At 52.6% G+C, this 16,461-nt stretch overlaps 1 protein-coding gene across 1 annotated transcript in view; it reads right to left on the bottom strand.

Annotated features, from left to right (window-relative positions):
* LCP2 (lymphocyte cytosolic protein 2) overlaps window positions 1–16,461 on the bottom strand; it is a 44,579-nt gene that overhangs the window by 15,269 nt on the left and 12,849 nt on the right. Inside the window, exons 4-13 of the mRNA XM_081269494.1 lie at window positions 10,778–10,843; window positions 10,303–10,334; window positions 9,014–9,048; window positions 6,434–6,635; window positions 5,133–5,242; window positions 3,723–3,789; window positions 3,548–3,631; window positions 787–812; window positions 675–694; window positions 467–574 (exon numbers count right to left, since the gene is read on the bottom strand). Of these exons, the coding sequence (XP_081125620.1) occupies window positions 467–574; window positions 675–694; window positions 787–812; window positions 3,548–3,631; window positions 3,723–3,789; window positions 5,133–5,242; window positions 6,434–6,635; window positions 9,014–9,048; window positions 10,303–10,334; window positions 10,778–10,843 (750 nt within the window). The remainder of the gene's footprint in view (window positions 1–466; window positions 575–674; window positions 695–786; window positions 813–3,547; window positions 3,632–3,722; window positions 3,790–5,132; window positions 5,243–6,433; window positions 6,636–9,013; window positions 9,049–10,302; window positions 10,335–10,777; window positions 10,844–16,461) is intronic.

The following is a 16,461-nucleotide window of genomic DNA, read 5'->3' as shown; positions in this document are numbered from 1 at the left end:
GCAGCCAAGCGAGGGCAATTGTTTTGAATCCCAACTGCAAAGATGAGCTAAATAGAAGCCTCATCAGCTGGGTCTTTCCTAAGCAGCAGGGCTGGCCTGGACCCCAGGTACATTTGTGCCATTTGTTAAAAATGACTCCACAGCACAGTTAGAAATACTAGAGTGGACTGACAATAAGCGTGACATTTATGTTGACCTGCAAACCTCCCTCTGCTCTCTTTACTACCTGTGCTGATAAACAAATAGGCAGGGTGGCTCTGCTCACCCAAGTTCCCCCCAACACAGTTCCCCCGTGCTCCCAAGCAAGCATCCCTCCACTCGTTCCTGAGCTAGATTCCCCACAGCCCAAGGTGCCCACTCCCACCCGGGAATGCCTGAGATGCTCCATGCCCCGGGGAGATGGCCACGGCAGGCTGCCCATGCCGTCCACTCTACAGGGCAAGCTCAGGCAACAAGGGACACTTACTTTGGCACAGGTGGCTTCTTCCCAGGCAAGGGACCGCTTCTTTCATGTCTCTCTGTGGCTGGTGGTAAAGGAGGCTTTGGGATCTTGGGTAAATGGTCCCCGAGAATCCTGGCGAGTTCAGAGAAAGGCACGTGAGACGCAGGTCACAGCTGGGCAGGGCCCTGCAGCCAGTCCCCTGACCTCCAGCCTCGATGCCAACAGTTCTCACCTTCCCGCCGGGGCCGAGGGCTGCAAGACAGGAGGGAGATGGGTGAGTGCCAGGCACTTCTCAAATAAGGACAAAGCCAAAGTGAAACCATCAAACCAGAGAGGCAGCTTACCTTGTCAGAAAACGCAGGCTTCTTCCCTGTGGACAGAGAAGCAGGGCTCAGGACGAGGGCATGACACGCGGAGTTGGTTGAATGCCAGTCCCTCGGGCAGGCTGGGTTAAGCATTGAAGAAGCCCAGACTCTGGATTTGGATGGGTCCCTTGCAGAGCCCCTAACCTTATAGGCTCAGAGAGAGTAAGTGGCTCTTGCCAGGGACACAGAGCTCTGTGTACATAGGGACTGTGGGTCTGTGCCTCTTTTCAACACTTTACTCAACATAACCCATGACCAAAAGGGGGTTTTGTGCCTCTGTCATGGGCAGAAATGTTCTTCGCACAGTGTTTCATTCCCGTATCTGAAATAAACCCGGGCCACGGAGGGGCTAATGCTCCTCCAGCTCTGGGGTACTCTTGACATCGCATCAAGTGACCACTTAGTTTTTTCACTTGGAAGAGAGGTTTTCGGGAGGTTCTCTTGGGGAGCTGTTATTATTTTGTTTGTTTGCTTTTTTACTTTTCTCTGAGAAGAAATTACATTCCTGAAGGTTTGCTAGGTATACCCGAGAATTCTGCTTTGCCAAGCTACTCAAAGCAATTTAAGTTTTATTCCATCTGGAGTCCCCTAGAGGAGGCAGGCCCTTTGTTGTCAATGTGATACAAGTATTACTCGTTAATGTCCACTAGGTCTGGCACCGATCCTACGGACCTTGAATAATGCACAAGTTTAACTGAACATGTTGAGCCTCTATGTCTCTAGCTGTAAAACAGGATGACAGGCAAAGTCTGCATAGGTTTGCTGTGTCATATGACAACCTATATGTAAGATCAGGGACACGATGGGTAGCTGCTGACAAATTCTAGCTGACTGCTCTTTCTTTCCCTCCCTTCCCTACCAGACACAGCACCCAGGGTGACTGGTGGCCCCATCTCCTGGGATCGTAGCTCCATAACATGATTCATTCTGTAAGCACTGAGGATAGGCCAGACCCATGATGGGTGCCATCTCACGATGGACAGCTCCCTGGCTAATGCAAGAGAATTTTCATGGTATAAAAGATGTTTATTATTTACCATACTTAATTTGGGGTAGAACTCCTAGTATAAAGCAATTCCCAGGAAATGAATTTATATCCTTCAGCCTGAATTGATTTATCTTTGTCAAAAATCTTCAGATTTGCCAGGCACGGTGGTGCATGACTATAATCCCAGTGCCTTGGGAGGCTGAGCAGGAGGATCTCAAGTTCAAAGCCAGCCTCAGCAACAGGGAGGCGCTAAGCAACTCAGTGAGACCCTATCTCTAAATAAAACACAAAATAGGGCTGGGGATGTGGCTCAGTGGTTGAGTGCCTTTGAATTCAATCCCCAGTACCCCTCCCTGAAAAAAAAATTTCAGATTTATGCATATTCTCTGGGCATGTTGGGACTGTCATGTTGGAAGTTTAAAAGGTTTGTTCTTCCAAAACATCACAGACAATAGAGTAACTCCAGGGTCAAACTGTTAAAAAAAAAAAAAAAAGAATCCTTTACAAGGGTCATGGGTGTGGGGAGTTGTGAAGGTCTGATGTCAGAATCCCACCCTTCTGATGCCCTGCTCAAGGAAATGAGCAGGATTGGACTCAAAGTCAAGTCTGTCTTCTATTTTGGTATCTGTGCAGCTCTGCCCAGCGGTCAACTCTAAACCCCAATAGACATCGCAGTCTTGAGGACCTCAGCACTACAGCTGAGATGCAATTCAGGGAAGCAGCAGCTTCAAACCCAGGAACAGAAAGTCCTTTTGCCCAACAGAGGAGGAGACTGAGACTGTGACGGCTGCAGGCCCTGTTCAGAGCATCACCAAGGAGGAGCTGGAGGGGCGGGGATTCTGGAGTTCTTATCTGTCCTGTTTCAGGATTCCTTCCCCAGATCCACTCATTTACAGCAAGTTAAGACCCTAGGTCCTCAACTGCAGTAGGATGTGGTGGGAAAGATCCCCACTTTGAAGTCAGAAGGACAAGGTGCAAATCTCCTACCTCCTTATGCAATCTGAGGCCATCACTCAACCTCTCTGACCATCAGTTTCATCATCTGAGAAGTGGAAATAATAATGCACCTGCTTTGTTGGGTGGGCATAGGATTAGAAAAGGTGTAGGATAATTATTTGGGGTAGGTAAGGCACTTGTCCCATAGTATGTAGTGGATAAATGGTGGCTAAATTTTAGAATTGAGCTGTGGATAGCTGAATGTGGAGGTAGCTGGGATCTTGGAATATTGTGTGTAAATCTTTGGGGGAATAGACAGTAGTGGGCCAGTGTGAGTTGCACACATCCAGGCATCCTGGAGCTTTATGAGTACTTCCTCTTTACAGAACACTCACCAAACAAATAAGGATCTGTGCTCTGAGAAAGTAACACCCTGCCGGCCAGCAAGCTGTTGGGAGACCATAGCCCTCCCAGACCTCCTGTCTCTTAGCCCATCTCCCGTGCTGCCCTACAGGGCTTCCTGCTGCATCTCAGCTGAGGACAGTGAGATGTGTGCCACAGTGCACACCCACGGAGAAGCAGGCACAATGGACGCTGAGAGCGGGAGCTCCCCAGTCGGGCTGACCTGGCACCTGGTTCTACCCCATCCCCTGGTAGCTGAGCAATCTTTATACCACAGTTTCCTCCTTTGAAAAATGAGGATGATTTCCCAGCCTCCTCCTCATGGTTAAATGAGATGGTACACATGAAAGGCACACAGCAAGTACTCTATAAATGTGGACTGCTGTTCTGGTGCATCAGATGCATCATACCAACCTGGTATGATGGGCTCTCTGTCAAAGGGAGCTAGTGAGCGATCCAGGGGTGGTTTGGTGCTTCTGTCGATGGAAGGAGGGGGCACTAGAAGGAGAAAGGTGAGGTCAGGAAGAAAAGGAGGCGCTGGCCGGGGTGGGCGGGCTGGTGGGCAGGAGAGGGCAGCTGGGGTGCTCACACTTCGCAGTTTTGTGGTTTCGGCTTCTGCTTGGCTCTTCCTGGTTGGGCTGGGGTGGGGGAAGTGGCTGCATAAAAAAGATACAAAAGTTAGGAAGCGTTTCCCATGCAGGGGCCAGACCTGGCATGCCCCTGCCCAGATCCACAGCCTCTGCATCGTGACCCACCGGCCCTGCCTGAGCTGGCGCTGGCCCATCTACCTGGCCCAGTTCTGGTTCTCTCCAGCGGGGCCCCACCCTAAGGGTGTTCTTGCAGCTCTTGGAAACTCTCAAGTTTGTGCCCTCTTGGGCAGCTCTGTGCTTGGGTCTCCTCTGCCTAGAATGTTCTTTTTCCGGCTCTTCCCACAGCTGGCTCGTTCTTCCCAGCTCGATGTCATCTCTCTACCACCACCCTCTGTCTCCCTAGCCACACGTGACCACTCACATCATTGCTACATCTGCTTAGCTGTGTATTCTCTGTCTCCCTGACCCAAATGAGAACTTGGTGAAAGCCAGGACTTGGTCTTGTTCATACTTTGTCCCCAGCATCCAGAACACTGCTGGCCCCTGTGTCTTACTGACTGAGGGAATTCTGCATCCCACCGCAGAGTTGCAGGGCTTCGTATTTCAAAAGCAAAATGCGCTTGTCAATCAATTCAGCCCTGTGAGCCTCCTTTGAAGTGGAACCCCATGGGCAGGAGGATGCATCTGTTCTCAGATGGAAGGTCCCCACTGTGGTGCGGCCTGAATTTTGAGCCTTGGTTAAAAAAAAACCTGGGGTCTCCCTAGCACTTTGGCATGTGCTCAGGTTACTTGTGAGGAGAGCATATTCCTAGCTACTAACTCCTTGGTCTGAGCTTCTCAGGGCCATTTTGGGGTTTACCAGATCCCTAGAGCTAGAGTGCATTCTTGAAGACAAATGAGGAGTGTGCCCCCTCCGCTTCCCCCGCAGCTCATTGTATTGTAGGTCTCCTGGTTTGAAAGCTTCTGCCCTGTGAACTTCAGGCTCTGGCCAGCAGGTGGCGCACATCTTTTTGCAAGAGCCAGCGGGGCCAGCTGGCACCATGGACCCCAATAAATGCCCTTGCCTTAATGGGGTTCCCTTACTGTTCACTTTACAGGGTCCACCTATTTCAAATAGTGGGAAACAATAACACAGTGCATATTGGACGGGGGCCTTTTTATTAGATAAGTAGTTTATACTGTTTATGGTACAAAGAAAATGCCAATAAGCATGACAGTGTCAATAAAAATCTCCAGTATTTCACTCCCCAAGGAAGCACAGAGCATGTGGGTAAGCCTTTTCCCGGCCTAAACGAATCTCTTCTTGCACAATTAGGATTAGATAAAGATGTTTCATTTTTTTTTTTTCTGTCTGGTAGAAGAAATAATGAGCAGCTACAAAGTGACATAAAAGAAAGGGAGAGACCTACCGAGTGGTTCCGGCTGGTCGTGCTGGTGGCTGGCAGAGGAGGAAGGGCAGCCATGGGTCTCTGAGGGGGCACAGGAGGCTGCTGAGGGGCTTTCCCTGCGGGGGGCCGGTCTGTAGAACCAGAATATTCGCATGAGAGAGAGCATGCCGCCAAGGTGAGCCACCCTCAGGGCCGCTCTCCAGGAAGGCACTGACCCTGGCTTTGGGAGTGTCCGCTCCTTGACCTTCAGAGTGCCACCTGCACCAGCCAGAGCCCCAGCCCTAGGGATACCTGGCCTGGCTGCTACAGGCGGGCATGCTCCACCCCAGCTGGCCCTGTCCTAGCCTGATTCCCACCTATACAAGGAAACACCTCGTGTCACTTTTCAGGAACAGCAGAGAAGTTCCCAGCACAAAAGGCCTCTCTGGAATGAGCTCAGCCCGTGTTGGGCAGGAGTGTTTTCAGAGAGAACTGTAAAACATCAACACACAGCTTCTGCCTGCACACACAGGCACGCGTGTGCAGGCACATACACACATACGCACATGTATGTGCACATACATGCTCACCCTCATGTGCACACTCACACACCACAGCTGTGTGTCAGGGCTAAGTTGGTCAAAGGAGGACCCTGCGCTCTGTCCCCTTCCTTTCCCTCACAAAGGCTCTGAGCCATCTCTCTCTCCCGCCTCATCCTTTTGCTCATCTTGTCCCTTAGAAGGCAGAGCTGGCCACCAACTCCTGTCACCAAATCGAACAGTCTTGTATGCTACCTGGACCTTCTGTCCCCCAGTAGGACAGCCACCACTTTTGCTGAATGAGGGAGAAGAGACTGGCAGAGCAGGAAGGTGATACAAATTCTTAAAGACTGTCCACAGGTTCTTAAAGTTGCCGTCAAACCCCGCTCAATAACTTCCTGTTGATTCTGACCGTCTGCCCTGAGCAGTGCCCCATGACTATGATTTGGTCCAAAGATGGCAGGAACAGAAAAATAGCCCAGAAGCACGAGTAACACTCAGAATAAGTTATGACTGCCAAATGCCCTTATGTGGCTGTTCATGCAGATGGCAGCCGGCATAGGCAATGATTTGCCTGCACTGGTAACAATCCTCGTGGCAAACCAATGTGGACCATACTCTTATTATCCTACTTCACAGATGAGGAAATCGAGCCCAGAGAGGTGGAGACGCTCACCCAAAGTTACACAGTTGTTGAGAAGCTGAGCTGGTACCACCACCCAGGGGTTTCTGCTACATGGAAAACTGGGGCGCTGACTGCCCAGGCAGCAGTGGGGAGCCCGGTGGGGGCTGCAGGGGGCTTACCGATGTACATGGAGTTGGTGGTGGGGAATGGCTTGGCAGGCAGGATGGAGTTCTGCAGAGCTTCCTCATCATTGGAGGGCGGTGGCTCGTACTCTGCATCGTCCTCCACTGGTGCCTCTTCTTCCTCCTCATTGGGAGATTCGTAGTCCCCATCGTCCTCCCCGTCTGGCTCGTCATTGGGGCTTTCATAGTCGTCCTCCTCCTGCCAAGGTAGAGCAGGCTCAGAGCAGCCGCGGAGGGCACGGAGGACCCGCAGGACCCGCAGGACCTGGGGCACCTAGAGGACCCCAAGGACCCCAAGGACCCCCGGGGCCTGCTCTCTGCAGGCCTCACAATGGGGCATGCAATGCCACAGAGCCAGCAGGTCAGGGACCTGGGACCTCAGACACCGCCTTTGGACTCTTGGGTGGTGAGTGATTGTTCCTACACCTGCGTGTTCCAAGGAGGAAGAAGGACAGGGCTGTGTGCTCCGTCCTGGGTAAATGCAGTCTCTGCCCCAGGCACCAAGAGAAAGGACAAAGGCGCAGGACATCATTCATGCCACATTAGTCCACGCCTGTTCTTAGTGTGCCTCGGCTCAAAGAAACTCTGCTCATCATGAGCTATGGCAGCACTGAAGGCCAGGTCCGTGGAGGACAGGGAAAGCAGCCTGTCCCCAAGGGCAGACTCCACCTGTCAGGGAGGGCGGCCGGCCTGCGCCATTCCTCCTGCCGAGAGCTGCGTGGACAGAAACGACGGCCCTTCACAACGTGGGTCACTGAAGTCAGAGCTGCCCTCTTGGAAAAGAATTTCCACCATTTCCATGATCTAATTGTAATTTATTTTTGCTTCTTTGCGGGCCTCAGGGATAGGAAGTCCGTGGTACTGTGTGATGGCCTTCACAGGCGTCCATGACACCAGAGGGTCATGGCAATGATTTCCCAGCAGCGGTGGCACCTCAGCCACCAAGGGACAAGCAGCTCATGGCTGTCACAGCAAAGCTAAGCTGGTGAATGAACATGCTCCAGGGCTCCAGGAGGAGGGCCACAGGGGAAGAAGCAGCAGTAAGGGGAGGACCCTGTCTATGGGTCCCTTATAGGTCCCCACAGCTTCAGTGGAGACTTGGGGAAGATTCCTTGTGCCTTCCCAGCTGAGGAGTATTTTTCAAAAAACAGTGACTAAGAAGGCAAAGCGAGGGTCGAACACCTTCCTAAGCTTCCCCGTCCCTGTCTCTGAAACTGCAAGCCGTGGACCACACCTTTGAAGGACAGGACTTTAGAACAATGGCCCAGCCATGGACAGGTGGCCCCTCTCCAGCCTCTGCCTCCGAGGACCTCAACACACCCCCCTCAGCCTGTCCACCTCAGACCGTGGCTCCTGACCTTCCACAGCCCCAGGAGCCTGTCTCCAAGGCACTCCTCCTTCTGTTTCTAGAACCATGATTTTCTCCCACCCGTTTGGCCCTTAATGTGTTTTGTTGGTGACCTTATTCTGCTGTGTGTATGCTCACGTGGTTGGGCTCTTCATCTCTGCCTATGTCCCTGTAGTCCCCAAGCAGAGCAGGGCACTAACAGAGCTATGGAGTTTTATAGCCACCAGCGACTGGAAATCCAGGGTTTACAGAGACGTGGGAACAGCTGCCTCAGGCTGAGTGCAGGAGTGTGAGGCAGACTGCTTCTCCACAAAAACACAGACAGTTTTTGTTTTGGAAGCTCTAGCCTTATTTTCCCTTCTGTACCAAATAAATCTGTTGTGTCTCTTTGTTTTCCCATAGAAAGACCAAATGTAATGTTTTCATTTACAGGAGCCCCATCAAGGCAGGGCAGCGGGCACTGCTCTCTGCTGGCCCCAGAGGTGGCGCTTACCAGAAAGATGGTTCAACGCGGGGTCAGGCGGCCTGGCCCAGGGCTGCCCCTAACTGACCATGAGCGCTACACAAGGCGCACCCCAGGGGGCTCTGTGGCTCCTGAACTGCTCCTTGGACACACTGGACTTTGATCCTTCAGGGTTCTGAGCTGAGTCTGGCTTTGTGGTCGCTGGGTGTGGTTGGTGGGGAGGGGATGCACAGAGCCCTTCAGATCCTGAAAGGGGCCACTGTGACCCCTCAAATGTAAAAGTCAGCTGCAGTGGGGAGGACTCTTCAGGGCTGATGATCTACTCTGAAATCCCTTTCTCTCTGGGCCACCAAGGGGGACGTAAGACCACAAGGAACATCACTATAGCCTCGAGTTCTAGGAAGGAAACCATGGAATTGGGACAGGGACGGGGAAAGGACTTCTGTGGGCGAGACAACGGTGAGTGACGGCGTGGTCGGCAAACTCCTGCTGGGGACTGGGTCCAGCCCCTTCTGCTTTTGTGACTGGAGCTTTGTTGGCACCCAGCCAGGCTGGCCTGTGGCACACTGTGGGTGGCTGCTTTGTGTTTCAGTGGCAGGGCTGAGCAGGAGGCAGGACCTAGGGCTTGCAAAGCCGAACCGTTCACCACTTGGCCCTGGGCAGAGCACACACTCTGAGCCCCCGGGGAGCCACCACCTTATCAGAGGCTGTCCCCCTGGGCACTGCCTCTCCTTCTTACTACAGAGGACAGCCCCGCCATACTCACGAAGGATGACCAGCCCCCATCCTCTTCATGGCTTTCTGTGGGAGGAGACAACACCGTCATCAGCACCAAAGAAGCCATCTTGAGGGAAAGTCAAAGCAGCTCCCCCACCAGCGGTCCCTCCCCAGGCCTGCGTCCTTCCCTCTGTACCAGTTTGGATGCCATTAGCCTCACTGGCTGCTGAGGGGATCCCGCAGTGGAGTTGGGCGGGGGTGGGGCCTGGAAGAGGTCCTCAGTACTGGGGACTCCGCCCTCCCAATGGATTGAGGTCTTTCTGCAGAGATTGGTTAGGTCTCTTGAGACAGGACCAGGTCTCACAGGCGCGATTTGAGTCTCATGGGACTGGATTAGTCACCACAAAAGCAAGTTGCTATAGAGCAAGATTACCCATGGTGTTTCGGTCACTTCCACATGTGCCACCTCCTCACTTTCTCAAGGGTCCCACTGGGTGAGAACACCTGCCATGAAGGCCTCTCCAGAAGCTGAGCAAATGCCAGCACTGTGCTCTTGGCCCTCTAGGACCATGAACAAAATGAACCTTTTTTCCTTTATAAACCTCATAGCCTCAAGTTTTTTGTTATTGTAACAGAAAACAGACTATGAGAGCAACTTACTATCACCCTGGAATTCTATGTTGGAGCTCCCTCTACCAGAAAGTAACAATGACTCTCAAACTTTCATGTACATAGAAGTCATCTCAGAGTGTTTTAAAATATGCAGACCTCTGGGACCCTATCCCGAGGGCTTCCTGTTCAGCAGGACTAGGTGGGGCCCAGGAATCTGCCTTTCTTTTTTTTTATTTATTATTATTATTTTTTTTTTTTAGTTCTCGGCGGACACAACATCTTTGTTGGTATGTGGTGCTGAGGATCGAACCCGGGCCGCACGCATGCCAGGCGAGCGCGCTACCGCTTGAGCCACATCCCCAGCCCCAGGAATCTGCCTTTCAACACTACATGCAATTTAACAGTGGAAAACTGCTTTGAATCTACAGAAGCAGGGGACCTGGCTCAGGGCAGGTGCTCAGGCAAAGGCTGGGTGTTTCCAACAGCCCCACAGAGCTCCCAGAATCCCTCATTGTCTCTGCCAAGTAGCCCAGTGGCCTTAATCCAGGCATCCTGCAGAATGCCATCTTTCCTGCCCTCTGAGACCCAAGCTTTCTCTAGGTAAAAACTAGGCAAATGAGTAGGGTCACCTCCCTGGCACCCGAGGAGCCCTGGGAATCAGAGGACAAAAGACTTGAGGAATCTATCATTCCTAAAGCAATGGTCTCTCAGCCCTAACATCCTTACCTGTCTCTTCTGGAAACCGCTGGACTTGGGGTCTGCAAGGCAAAGAGCATGGCATTAGGGGTCCTGCAACTTGAGGATCGCCCCTCCCTCAGTGCCCCCCTGCCCATGAGCCCCCAGCGGACAGCATGCCTCACTGCCCGGGAGGGTGTCCTGCTGGCAACCAGGGCTCTGCTGCCCCCCAATTCTGGAAACCACCAAAGCCACATTGGTGGAACCGCTGGGAGTTTGCGACTGCCTGCCATCTTGGGGGGACATCCCCCTGATGTCCTAGATGCCAGGACAGGGTAGGGCAGGAAGAGGGGACCCCTCCCCTCCTCGGGCACCTTCTTCAAAACCCCCAGGACTTAAAGGATCCCTGCAGGTCAAACAGTGGAACAAAACTAGTTCTGTGGCTTCCTTTGAGGGTTCAACTTGGGTTCAAAAATTCTTGGGTTGGTTAGATCAACCCCGAGCCCCACCTGAGTGCCCCACTCACCGGCGTGTGAAGATGCTCCTTCTCTCTTCGTTCTTGTTGATTTCTTGACTTAACTTGCTGAGAATCCTACAAATTAAAAAGAAACAACATCATCTCCTGGCCTCAAGGTTTCCGCTGAGCCCAGAAGTGACCTGGACTCTCCGACTTCAGAGCCCCTGGGCTGACTTTGACCAGCCTTCTTTTTGAGGGCCCCCAGCCAGACTCACACCTTCAACTACAAGGAGGTCTCCTCACCTCCTCCCAGAACTTGTCACCTGACCTTGGCATCAGAGCTTGCACTGCTGGTCCCCCAGCTTCTGCCCCTGGGCTGACCTGCGTCTGGATGAGCCTTCAATCTAGCTCTGAGCCCGTCCTTGGGACTTGTCAGCTCAAACCTGGTCCCCTCTTCTGAGATGCTGCCTTGGGATCTGGATACTACAGGGGCAGAGTTTACGGTGCTGTTATTCTTGGGGATGATGTCCCTTGATTCTTGGTCAAACATCCTTGTGTTGTTTTGTTGTCTTGGTCCCAGGATCCATCAGACCATCTGCTGGCCCTCAAGGAATCAGCTGCCCATTGCGTATTTTTTATCACAAACTCTGCTCTTCCCTCCCCCCTTTGGCGGTTCTAGGGCTGCCCAAGCTGGGCAAGTGCTCTACATCCCCGCCCCTTACTGCAAACTCTCATGGGGTGTTCTTCGTCCTGTTGTCTACCATGCTCCCCTCCCTGCCTCTCCTCAGTGACTTGGGTTCTCATGGAGACTTGGAGAAGCCGTCTCCTTGAGGGCACAGACAGAGGCTTCCTGAGTCGCCCATCCCGAGGCCAACCTTGGCCAAGACTCCTCAAGAAACCCTGTGTTCAGGGGCTTGCGTGTCGGAACTGGCAAGTCCCCGGGCCCGAGGACAGAGAGTGCCTTTGCCTCCAGGACCACACCGTGAGCGCGCCCCAGCAGCTGGCGTCCATGCCAGCTCTTGCCCCTTTGCTCCCCAGAGACTTGGTGCAACTGTGAGGGGCCGCGGAGACGGTCGGGTCCAACTTCATTCTACAGAAAAGACAATAGAGGCCCCAACAACAAGAGGGACACGGGGGCTGGGGGCATAGCTCAGTGGTCCAAATGGTTGTCTAGCGTGAGTGAGGCCCTGGGTTCCATCTCCAGGACTGAAAAGGAGGAGAGTAATGTGGGTGCCCACCAGTCTCCCAGTCTCCCCAGTTCACACAGCACCCTCCAAGCCAGCCTCTCTGGTGTCCAAGCCAGCATCCTTTGGATGTCCTTGGGTTACTTCTCTGTGTGGGAAGCTCCCTGGGAGTAGACACTGTTGAGCTCTGCCATCTATGACAGTGACCTGCCATCTACGTTCCTTCACCTAATGACCATCTCCAGGTGACAAGTTTGGTCTAAGACACACTTGCTGAGTTAGCAAGTGCAGTCCTCAGCCCTTGAGATCCACTGCTCCCTCCATCCCTCCACCGACTCCCATCCCCTCCTCTCCACTCCCCAGGGAACTGCGGCTGCCCAGGACAGTGGCCCGGCAGGTGAATCTGATAACATACTGGGAGCTTAAGAGGACAAAGAAGGAGGACAATGTTTAAGCCTCCACAACCACATCATTAATGGAACTCAGACTTCAGCAACCCCCCCGGGGGGGGGGTGTGCTTTAAAGCAGGGCCCAGGGCTCCCTAGGCGCCTCTGGATCATGCCATCAGAATGTTTGTGACATGATTATTTGTGGCTCCTTTAAATGGTTGCTTAGTGAGGAGGTGGGCATGCTGAAGGTCTCCTACCTGTGGTCGGGGAGCCTTGCTCTCGTCCTGCACTGTGGCCAGGTCAGGTGCTGGCTACAGCGGCCACTCCCATTCAATGCCGAGTCACTCAACAATATGCACTAAGGACCTTAGGGCCAGGGAATCTTCTGGGTGCTCAAGGTGCACCAGTGAGAAGAGCAGACCCAGGAGCTCATGGCTTGAAGGGCAAGGCAGGTGACAAACGGTGAATAAGGAGGCGACTTCAGAATAAGGAAATGCCATTACATACAAGCAGTGGTGGGGGGCTGGGCGGGGGCGTGCACATGCAGGGCTGGGCTGGGTTGCAGTTTAAAACACTCCTGCCTCAACAAGGAAGGAGGTGACACTTCAGCGAGGCCTTGGGAGGCAGGCTGAGCCTCACCTCAACACCCCCGTCCCACAGCACTCAGGCCAGCTCACACAGCTGCTTCAGATCTCCACGAGGCCTTGCGCTCTCTGCGGTATGGCTTCTTACCGTATCACCAACAGCCAGACTGTGGCTGCTCCAGCTCTAACGGGGTGAGGAAGGAAATGCCAAACCACAGAAACCCCGGAGCGACACAGAGCTCAGGGAGCAGCATGAGCCCCGAAGTCCAGCCTGTAGCAAAACATGGCCTTCCAGGACCCTCTTGTTTTGACGGGCTTCAGGGAGCCCCGCTGAGCCAGTGGAACCCCTGTTGGCCCAGCCAGGTGGCTGGGTGGCCATGCTGCATGCAGGGCTGGGAGGTGGCTGCTCCCTGTGCGCAAACCTGCAAAGTTATGTGTCACCCCAGTGACAGTGAGTGGCCGGAGGTGACTCATTCTCCCTCTTGTCAGCAAACACCAGGTCTCACTCTGGACCAGGAAAAGAGGCAGAGGGGAGAGGCAGCCTTAGACAGGAAGTAGTTCTCTCTGCCTCCCCTTGTGTGTGGGCTGTGCTGGCCCCAGGGAAAGGGCTCCACCACCCACAGGAAGTCAGGCCTCTGCAGGAAGGCGGCATCCTATGATGATCCAGGTTCCAGCCCAGTTGCATCCCTAAGTAGCTACATGATGGAGCCATATGTCATCTTCACAGTCTGAGGTCTTTCCTGATGACACACAGGCATGGAACCTGCAGGCACAGAGACTTTGACTGTGATCTGTCCTTTTCCAAGGCTGGACCTTGCATGTAACTTAGAGGAGGCATTTACCCTTCCTAAATCCCAGATTCTTTATAAGCATAATAAGGGGTTGGGTCTCATTGGGGAATCCCCGGCAGGCCTGATCATCAGGATTACCTAGGTGCGCCTGCTGCAAACACAGATCACAGGGCCCATCTGAGGTCTGAGTGATCAGACTCTGCAAAGAGAGGTCTGGGACTCAGTCACATCAGCCAGTGCCCAGGTGGCCCTTATGACCAGAAAAGCTTGTGAAATAACTCCTGTTATCCTTGACACTGAGGATTCTTTTAAAATAAAAAGGGGAACCAGGAGAGTTGGAGACCACCTCATTACTAGTTAATACCTAATATCCCCCGTCAAGGACTGGAGACCCTGAATCACCCAGGGAATGAGGGGAGGTGAAGTCAAATCAATAGCTACTTCCTGTTGAGTAGAACATAGGCCTGAGTAATCGCAGTGAAATGCAGGCAAGGTCATAAGTGTTCTTTAAATTACTTTAGGGTCATCTTTAAACAACTTCCAAAGGGTGATAGTTAATTTTGTAGAAAATAAACAGAAGCAAGGGAGCTAGTTGGAAATCATGTCACGAGAAAAGGATTAATGGGACTAACTCTTGAGAGGGTCCGTTGATGTTGATGTAAAGCTAGGAATCGGGGCTATCAGTGTCTCCAATTGTCTGGGAAGAAGAGTCCTTTAGTAGCGCAGGCGCACTGAGGTAACTTCTGACCAGCTGTTGACCCGTGTTCACACTAACATGGGATTGACTCCTAGATGAAGCCCCCCAAATAGGATGGCCACGGTGACAGTTCTGGGGAGGACCAACTAAGGTCAAGAACTCCTCCACCCACATGGAGGAGGAGTTGCACACCTGATTGTCAAAGAATACAGAGGTAGTCCCCAGCCCTCCTGGTGACATCAGACAGTAACAGATTTGGAGACAGTGTTGTCCACTTTGTCCTTCGATGCTAGAGCCCCCCTTTGCTTTACTTTCTTTTCTCCTATAATAAAGGCAGGCAGGCAGGAGACAAGGGCACACAGTTAGAGCAGGCGGTTTCTCACAAGAACTCTACTGTTGCAGCCTGGATGGTTATATGGGAAGCTGAGTCCTCACCATAGCTCGCATAGCCAGGTCTCTGGACCACTCTCCTCCTTTCCCGCCATCCTGGGAGGCTTCTCCCTTGACTCCAGCTTAAGACTGGGTGCTGATCCCTCCCAGGACAGCATGTCCCCAGGCCCCAGGGAAGGCAGGCACCTGCACAGTGGGCTCCAATGCCCCCCAGGACCCCTGGCCTCAGCCCCTCCTCAACATGCCGCCTGCTCTCTGCTCGCATCTAATCCCTCCCTCAAGGAACAACGTGTTCTGCCGACAAAGATCAATCTCCATGAGCCAGAGCCAGACCTTCCAAACCTTCCTTGTCCACGAGGAGCCAGAGAGGAGCCAAGATGGCTCTCTGCAGGCTGGTAGGGGCTCTCGCTGCCATCTGTGCCACAGGAGAGCGTGGGTGGGGGTGGGAAAGAGTCATCGGGGGTGCAGTGTGGTCTTCTCACTTCTCGCCCTCGTCCTTGACCACAGTTCCCACGTGGGTTTCACTTATGCCGCACGACCCTTCCAGCCACATGCGACTAGGAGCAGTCCATTTTCACCAAAGAGGAAGGTAGGCATGCAGAGAGGTGCCTGTCACAGGCCACATGGCCTCATCAATGTGGCGCTGAGCCCAGAAGTTCACTGACCTTGCCTCGGAGGAGAAGGGGTGGCAGTTGGGAGTAGGCACCCTTCATGAAGGAGACGGGGTACCTCGGAGGGATCAGTCAATAGATGGAAGGGTGCCGTGCGGGGAAGGGACATGTTGGAGACAGACCTTGTAATTGCTTCAGTTTTGCCGAGGGCTGGTTATAGCTTTCAAAGACCTAAGAATGCTCTTTGTACCTCTGAGTCCCTTCCTCTCAACCATCCTCTCCCCCCTGCCGGTGTTCTCCATCTCAGGAATAGAATGAGGTCCTATGCAGAAGAGACTGGAGGCCATATCTGCTATCAACAGATCTTTCTGTTACTTCTCTGATGGAATCTTAAGTTTCCCAGCCTAATTCTGCTACTGGTGATGGGACCCTGAGAATGCTACAAGACAATATTATCTAATAGCTATCTGCTACCTACACCACCCACCCCAGCATGCCCGGCTCCTTATTTTTTAAGATATGCTGGGATTTTAATATAAAACTCAAACATCTTCTCCTTCAATGAATTCCAAATAGACATCAGCAGATCCTAACATGTGTCCTGACAACCTCCCCCACCATTCTCAGACGTGCCACGAGGTTGAACCTGGGCCCTCTCAAAGGAACCCTCACTGTTTTCTTTAAGAACCTTCCATTACTACAATATTGGGGTGTCTTGGGATCCACAGTGTCCTGAGAGAGGAACGACATTTGTAAGAGTGAGAGAAAGTCTTCCTCAGGAATTTATCTAAATCTGATTTTTAAAAAAATTTTTAAATCACTGAGGGAAGAAAATAGAGATATTCTGAGGAGCATAATCCTGTTTTGGGTGCTGTACATAAAAACATGATTTCTTTTCCATGGCTTTTTAGAGTGACAATCAAGACAAACCAACCTCTATACAAGGGAACAAAATAAATTAGAATATCTATATGTGTCAAGGACAGTGCTAGGCAATTTAGGTTCCTTTGATATGTACCACTCCCTGAATGAGTTCTTTGCCCTTCTGCAGACAAGGAAATTGAGGCTCAGACTGTAGAAGCAACTACCCAAGGTCCCACCACTGGT

The sequence above is a fragment of the Spermophilus citellus genome, assembly GCF_964194105.1.
Source record: "Spermophilus citellus genome assembly, chromosome: 1".
NCBI lineage: Eukaryota > Metazoa > Chordata > Mammalia > Rodentia > Sciuridae > Spermophilus > Spermophilus citellus.
This window is presented reverse-complemented; position numbering and strand designations above follow the sequence as displayed.